The 8,362-nt window shown below is 40.3% G+C and overlaps 1 protein-coding gene across 1 annotated transcript; it reads right to left on the bottom strand.

Moving 5' to 3' along the window:
* Positions 1–575: 575 nt before the first annotated feature.
* LOC110529488 (5-hydroxytryptamine receptor 1E-like) lies at positions 576–1,935 on the bottom strand. Its single transcript, XM_021611723.3, has one exon. It carries the CDS (start codon positions 1,851–1,853, stop codon positions 708–710), a length of 1,146 nt encoding a protein of 381 aa, XP_021467398.1. The 5' UTR covers positions 1,854–1,935; the 3' UTR covers positions 576–707.
* Between the last annotated feature and the right edge of the window lie 6,427 nt (positions 1,936–8,362).

Genomic DNA, 8,362 nt, shown 5'->3' with positions numbered 1-8,362 from the left:
GAGGGGCGTAGCAGTTTTGAACTCTGTGGTAGGTAGCAGGCTGCGTGTGTGTTTTTTTTGCGTGCAGGCACTTAACTATTATAAATCAACTAAACTTGAAGACATCAAGAGGTCAATAAATAATGAACATTAGGTTATCAGTTCAAAACGTAATTTTAGTGTTTGTATTCATCACAATCAGGTAAGGTAATCATCTATCAGTTTTACCAGGCCCTTTAAAAAATGTATGGGTGCAGAAGTCAGTTTCTCATCCAAGGTCTTTGGTCACTCACATACCCGTTTATTTCAGCCTAGTATGGAGGGATAGATACCTACAGTGAAATCAGTGAGGGGGAGGACGCCTCATAATAAAGTCTGTAATGGAGCAAATGGAATGTGATTTAGAATGATATTTTGCAGGAGTGCCTGGTGTAGTAAAACCAATTGAGACAAAAACATTGAATATTTACTTAAACCCCACATTGGTAAAAATGTAATTCATTCACAAAGCCATAAAAAATGTATGTATGTGCATTTATAAGCCATGATTGTTCATGGTCAAAGTTTGTGTTTACACAAAGAGCAAGAAACATTACTTTAAAAAAATAAAAAATACATTTTATTTTGAAAAGCACAACATCACATAGCCAATGGACACACTGCATGTAAATTTCCTTCATACTTTCCCCGATGGGACTATTCTGTACGTTCAACCTGGGCCTGCAAATCTATGCATGCTCCTTTCGTCTGAGCAGTTTCTTAAAGGCCAACTTAAAATCCTCATTGAAGCTGGTGTAAAGTAGAGGATTAATAAGTGAGTTGATGTAGCCCAGCCAGGTTAGGAATTCTGACACCTGGGGTGAGGCAGTTATGACCTGTAGGCCCACAAGGAGCTCCTTCAGAAAGAAAGGCAGCCAGCAGAGGATAAAAGCCCCGAGGATGAGGCCCAGGATACGTGCTGCCTTCCTCTCCCTAGAGGTACAGATCTGGCTCCTCTCATCTGCCCCGTCCATATCTGTCTCAAATGAGGGGATACGGATGGTGGCATTGAGCCTGTCAAACTCCAGAGTGGGGTCTGAAGTGGATAGGTCCGATACGCAGAAGGTGTGTGCCATACGGCAGTGGTTCAGAGAGTTCTGACTATCAGTCTTCGTCTGGCTTCGGCTGCTGAAGTGCCGCGATGAGCCCCGTTTCTGATAGAGCGTCTTAGCAGCATTATAAATCCTATAGTACAAGATGAGAATAAGGGTCATGGGGATGTAAAAGGCCCCGAAGGTGGAGTAAATAGTGTAGCCCACGTGGTCATGCTCTATGATGCACTGTTTTGGGCCGTGGCTACCGGGCCTGTGTCTCCAGAAGAGGGGTGGAATGGATATGAAGACTGAGATGACCCAGATGATGCCCACCATGACAGCTGCCCGGCGGGCCGACCTCTTACGGGCATACTCGATGGCCTTGGTGATAGCCCAGTAGCGGTCCAGCGCTATGACACACAGGTGCAGGATAGAGCAGGTGCAGCAGGTCATGTCCACACTCAGCCAGGCCTCACATACCACCTGGCCCAACGACCAGTACTCTGTGGCAATGTATAGGATGCTGATTGGCATGACCAGGATAGCTACCAGGAAGTCGGTGAACGCCAGGGAGCAGATGAGGTAGTTGGCGGGAAGGTGGAGCTTCTTGGTGGTGCAGATGGCTGTGATGACAGCACTGTTGGCGAGCACAGTGAGGAGGGTTAGTAGCGCCAGGATAACCACCAGCACCACCATCCTGTCTGTGAACACCACCACAGGGAGAGTGCTGTCTGGAGCTTCTGTGCTGTTGGTGATATTGGGCCCTGTGGAGCTGTCCCCAAGGTCCCTCTCCATCTCCATCTTCCCCAGACAGGGCCAGCTCTCCCCCACTGATGGGCACACTCTGTCCCAGGAATAGGATCCACACTATAGGTCAGTGGTCACACTGTAACACACAAAACAGACATATATGGTACATTAGAAAGTGCATAAAGATTAATATTTCATAATAGAACATTTACACAGACTGTCACAGTGACCTTGGTGAAAACTTGTTTTCAGTAGGATACTTTCATTAGAACTCAAACAAGTACACTAGACGTAATGTTATGTCATATATTTTGTATAAGAGGCACTTAACACTGGAGGGCACATTGTTTCTTTGCTCTAGCAAACTTTAAATTAGTCTTTGTATTTTTCACCTGCCTTTTAATCAACAGAGCTGCCCTTGGCAATTGGAGGTTGTTATACAATAGAAGAAAGATAGACAATAAAGGTAATATAGTGCAGCCCATGGCAGTAGTTGAGCTTCTGAAAGGTGAGGGATTTGGATTTATAGTGGAGACTTTATAATCCAATGTTATTTGGGAGATGAAAGCCACTTAACACAGCAAGTACTTATAAAACTGAGGGGTCTTAAAGTCCTAAAGTGGAGGACACACTGATAATTGTCACTGATATATTTTTTTGTTTTGTCTACAATTAAACACATATAAAGATATATTACTGTACCAATAAGGGGGAAACTGTTAAAAGACTCTGGAAGAGAATAAAGAGGACAATATACAGAACAGTGAGTGAATATAATATAAATAACAACTCCAGCATTCTGGTGATCTTGATGCTCCCAACAATTTAATAGATCATTTTGACCAAGGTTTCAGTCTAAATCAACCTTCATCAGGGTGAGTGAACGTAGCATGTGGCAAGTGTAAATGAGGCCTAATGATGTAAAAAGGTTTATCTATCTCATTCAATGTCTCTCGTCCACTCCGAGAGGCAGAAATATAAGCCTTTATATCTGCAGGCAGGCTTGAGAGACTGCTGAAGGACACTGCTTGAGGAGGCAAATTAATTTAGCTAGACTCGGTAGATAGAACATTTCAATGTCAGCTGTCAGCATTGAGATGGTTCACTACTGTCCCTAGTGCACCTCTTAGCACAGACCTCGCCTGAGTCAATATAATTACTGACAGATGGTCCATGCCAGGGTGCCCAGGCTGGTAATGATTTGCATTAGTCAATAAAGCAGAATGAAATTACTAAGACCATCTACTTGGTGAGAGTACAGGGAAACACGCAAGAATAGCTGAGAAAAAAAGTGTTGGAATTTATAATACAACTCATTCAAGATGATCTAATTTTAGAAGTCTAAAATGACTTTAGAGGTCAATCTAAATGTCACACAAAAACATTCCTGGTAAATGAGAAATATTCATTTTTCTCCATAGTTGTATTTAAGTGGAGTTTTTTAAAGCTACCAAAATATAATGATAAAGAGCTAAACATGTTATTTTATTTGTCACATGTGCCGAATACAACAGGTGTAGCCTTACTTACAAACCCTTAACCAACAATGCAGTTTTAATAAAAATAAGTACAAAATTAAAATAACAAGTAACTAAAGAGCAGCAGTAAAATAACAGCGGGGGCACAGGTTAGTCGGGTAATTGAGGTAATATGTACATGTAGGTAGAGTTAAAGTGACTATGCATAGATAATAAACAGAGACTGGCAGCAGCGTAAGGGGGGGAGGGGGGGGGGTAGCCAGGGTAGCCATTTGATTAGCTGTTCAGGAGTCTTGTGGCTTGGGGGTAGAAGCTGTTAAGAATTAATGGACTACACCTATTTCAAAAATGGAATCTAAATTACCAGTAAGATATGTCTACCTCTGTATTACTCAGCCTGAAGCAATGGTTTCAGACAATTTAGTCAACACTGGAGGTGTCCAGAGGCTTGAAACCAGTTTCTTTTCAAATAATTCTCCCCTCGACCACGCCCACAAATTGGGGAAAACAAACTTTTTTTCCATTGACCCCCATTGTAAAAGAGACAACTTTGTTGTCAATATTTAGTTATACAGAAATAAACAAAACATGCCGAACAGCTGCTGTGTTGTTCAATTTACATGTAACCAGGTCAGAAATCCCAACCTACAGTTTGCAATGCTCCCACGTAGGGAAATAGAGCCTACGAGAAGAGCCCTATGGCTCCAGGTTACTCGGCGTGGTAAATGTGGGGACCCTGGTGTCCAAGTAGGCTACACGTAGCTATGTGTGTGGGAAAACATTTAATCACAGGTAATATATTTAACTTGTTTAGTATACTGTAGTCTGTTTGTAACTCCACTGACTACTTGTAGCTGTATTGTTTGTTTGTGTTGTTGGTCTTGGCTAGCTGGTCGCTAGCTAGCTAGCTAGCACTCACGTGGCTGCTAGCACCGTCATCAAAAGGGGCACGAGGGAAGCCGTACAATATTACTTCTTTCTAAGTAATGAGAACTCTCAGTTGCAGGCAATGTTGAAAAGTAATCTTTAGACATGTTTTACTTTTCCTGAATGTTGTTTTGTATTTGAATAAAACAAGCAGACAAAAAAATTGACACACAAATCAACTATAAATGTTGTTCAGGCTCTGGTCTTGTCCCATTTTGATTACTGTCCGGTAGTATGGCCATGTGCAGCAAAGGAATACCTATCAAAACTGCAGCTAGCTCAAAACAGAGCAGCACGCCTTGTCCTTAACTGCACATACAGAACTAACATCAACAACATGAATGCCAGTCTTTCTTGGTTGAGGGTTGACAAGAGATTAACTGCTTCTCTTCTAGTTTTTACGATAAGTATTACTGTAATGAAATGTACAGATTGTCTGCATAATAAAATAACATTCAGCTAAGACACCCATACATACCCCACGAGACATGTCACCAGAGGTTTCTTCACAGTTTACGGCAACGCACAGTATTATATAGAGCCATGATCACACGGAACTCCCTTCCATCTCCAATTACTCAAGCAAACAGCAAAATTACCTTCAAAAAATATTAAACAACATCTCATTGAACATGACTATGAGGACACACACACACACACACACACACACACACACACACACACACACACACACACACACACACACACACACACACACACACACACACACACATCATTTGTTTTAGTTGTATTGTTTGTATATCGTTGTATTAAAAAATGTTGTGACTGTGCTTGTCTATCAGTGTACCAGTGTTGTGTTACTTGTCATGCTTTGTGTTTTTTGTGGACCCCAAAAAGAGTAGCTACTGCCTCTGCAAAAGCTAATGGGGATCCAAATAAACAAATGGACAACAAGAAAATGTAGGTTTGAAAAAGGTCAGGTTTTTGCTGTGAGCCAATGGGGTAACCTAGGTAACCACATGTTGTTTTCCCCAAAGGCGGGCGGGGCCGGGACTTTCTATCTAATACCGACTGGGACTATGCCTTTCAAAGACGCTTTCCCCTCATCACTGGCTTCACCTCTCCAGCACTCTCTGAGAGAATACAGAGCTGTGTGTACAATGCATCCTAGTGCCTACCCCTCAGAGCCGACGAGAGCTCCCTTCATGTAACCACTCAGTCTGGCATCTGAAAGGCAATTTTCACTGAGGAATAGGGTCAGCACACCACTGTCACATCATTTATGGTAGAGGAGAGCCAAGAGCTAGCACATTTTGATTTTATCCATGGCTCTGATGACATTCCTTTGTTGCTGATATTTCATTAAAGTATTTTAGATAGAACTTGGTTCAGTGCTACTGCTTGTTACTTAATAACCTCTATGGGATCAGTCCCCCCCCCCATCCCCCGTCCCCCGTCCCCCATGGGACAGTTAAGCTAACGCAGGCTAATGTGTTAAAGCATGAGGTTGTAAGTAACATGAACATTTCCCAGGATATAGACATTTCTGATATGGGCAGAAAGCTTAAATTATTGTTAATCTAACTGCACTGACCAATTTACAGTAGCTATTAAAGTGAAATATTACCATGCCATTATTTGAGGAGAGTGCACAGTTATGAACTTGAAAATTTATTAATAAACCAATTAGGCACATTTGGGCAGTCTTGATACAACATTTTGAACAGAAATGCAATAGTTCATTGAATCAGTATAAAACTTTGCACATACACTGATGCCATCTAGTGGCCAAAATCTAAATTGCGCCTAACCTGGAATAGTACATTATGGCCTTTCTCTTGTATTTCAAAGACACATGTTTTTTTCTTTGTATTATCTTTTACCAGATCTAATGTGTTATATTCTTCTACATTAATTTAACATTTCCACAAACTTCAAGGCGTTTCCTTTCAAATGGTATCAAGAATATGCATATCCTTGCTTCAGGTCCTGAGCTACAGGCAGTTAGATTTGGGTATGTCATTTTAGGCGAACATTTTTAAAAAGGGTCCGATCCTTAATCAATAAGCCTTGACTCAATTCAAATGAATATTAATCTTTACTATGTAGACAACAACCAGCAACCACTTCCTCAAAATGCTTTTCATGTTTCTTGAGAATGAATAATTGCATATTGGCTCAATAAAGATATCACTCAGACTCATTGAACATTACACTCCTTTACTCTGTGTGTAGTTGTGTGTGGTGTGTATTAATCATTCTTTAGGCAGGGAATAGAGACCCATTTTCTCTCATTGAGAGTTATGATATAATGCCATTTGAACATCTGTTGCTTTACTATACTCTACCTCCCTTGGGAATGAACACATCACAAACACTCCCATCACGTTGTATTACATAGAATCAGTCAGTGGCTTTGAGATTGTCACACACTAAATAATATTGTTTTCCTTTTGGAGTCTTGCCATCTCTGATTCGAGCAACAATGCTGCAAGGCTGTCATTAATAACCTTTTACTGCAGTGGGCTAAATCAGGGTCACACAGAGTGTTGCTTGGTACTCTTAAACAACTGTACTTTGAAAGTATACACCTCACACACATGGTTATGGGCTTTAAAAAAGGAGGCACTTGTACCATGCCAGATATAGACTTGAAATTTATTCAATTTTGAGTTTGCATCCCAATATTACACTTTATATACATCACAGAAGACTGAAATTTAACAAAACCCACAGGGCTGTCATTAAATTAGAATTAGAATGGGAATTAAAGAAGCATTTAGTCGTCCTTCTGAAGAATAACAAGTCCCTCTCAAATGTAATGCACAAACTCTGCCTTGGACTCGGATGCCCCATTAGTTTCCACTGGAAAGGAAGTTTTAAAAAAAACTCCAAAGCCACAAATCTCTTCCGCATGCCATATGCTAACCCATGTCCATGACCTGCCTACTAGCCTAAAACAGAATCTGGGCCAACCCATTACTGAGGTCAGCTTCAGCATCACATACCCGATGTAATGCTGTTGTTGATCTTTCAAGAAATGGGCACACATCCCGCAATTTGGCAGTTTCCGATGAAGTGACAGACAGAGTAGGCCTATGATGCATTGGGGCATAGAGTCCTAATTTGTTATTACTTTTTTATGTAGTCAGAGTCAAGAATCATAGGGAATAAATAAGCCATCGTTGTCATCTATTTGTCATCATATTTTAATCACAAACTGATACATTACTGTAGTGTAATAATACTGACAGTAGTGTATAAATTGGACCACATAAATCATTTAAAGCACCTTTTGAGAGCAACTAATCAGCCTAATAAAGATTGCTATTTTTCACGTGAGCTGTGCAAAAGTAATTGCTGTAACACAGCCAAGTCTTGAAAAGCCTGTGAGCTAAATGAATAATTCAACAGGACACTGTATTGTATCACACATGACCATGGTAACATTCACAACAACACTTTAGAATGCCAACTGCCGTGGAGAACATTAACACCTTCTATTTCTCATTGAAAGCAGCAATCAGCAGTTTAAACAATAACATGCATTTTCCCTGCCCCTGTTTCTGTAAAAAGCTGAGGAATGGAGCTGGAGAAATGTAACCACTTTCAAATTCGTAGATAGAGCTATGGATACAAGGATTGAGCATTCATGATATCAACATTATAGTTTTAACCATAATATATAGTGTTTGTTTACATTTACTTTGTTTACAAACATTGGAGTTAAACAAGCATATATTTTTAGGTTCTGATGAGTTATGACAGTTGAACTAACCTCATGAGGCATTTATAAATTATATTCTTCAAGCATTAATGTTCTCTACAGAACTTGGCATTATAAATGGTTGTTGTGAATGTTACCCTGGTAATGTGTGATACAAAACAGTAGCCTGTTGAATAATGAATTAAGTGGTAAGCAAGTAAGGTCTTAGAAAACAGATTTTCATCAAGTCAAATTAATTTATTGTGTTAGAGGATTCATGATGTTTGTATCTAAACCAAGGCAATTCATTTTAAGATTGTTCTATACATCAGTTGGGGTCTCTGTAAATTTCAGGTCCTTAATCTGGCATGAAAGTGCATCCTTGTAGCTGTGTGTGTTAATATAGTCAAAATGCTTGCCTTGGGGTAAATTGAGCCAGTGGCCTTGGGGTAAATTTAAGTGTTTTCTTTCCAGGCACAATGCAAGGC

The sequence above is a fragment of the Oncorhynchus mykiss genome, chromosome 8, assembly GCF_057628025.1.
Source record: "Oncorhynchus mykiss isolate SJ-2025 chromosome 8, ASM5762802v1, whole genome shotgun sequence".
Lineage (NCBI taxonomy): Eukaryota > Metazoa > Chordata > Actinopteri > Salmoniformes > Salmonidae > Oncorhynchus > Oncorhynchus mykiss.
This window is presented reverse-complemented; position numbering and strand designations above follow the sequence as displayed.

Excerpts from the sequence above, each read along its gene's own strand:
- LOC110529488 (XM_021611723.3), bottom strand. The coding sequence starts at position 1,853 with ATGGAGATGGAGAGGGACCTTGGGGACAGCTCCACAGGGCCCAATATC.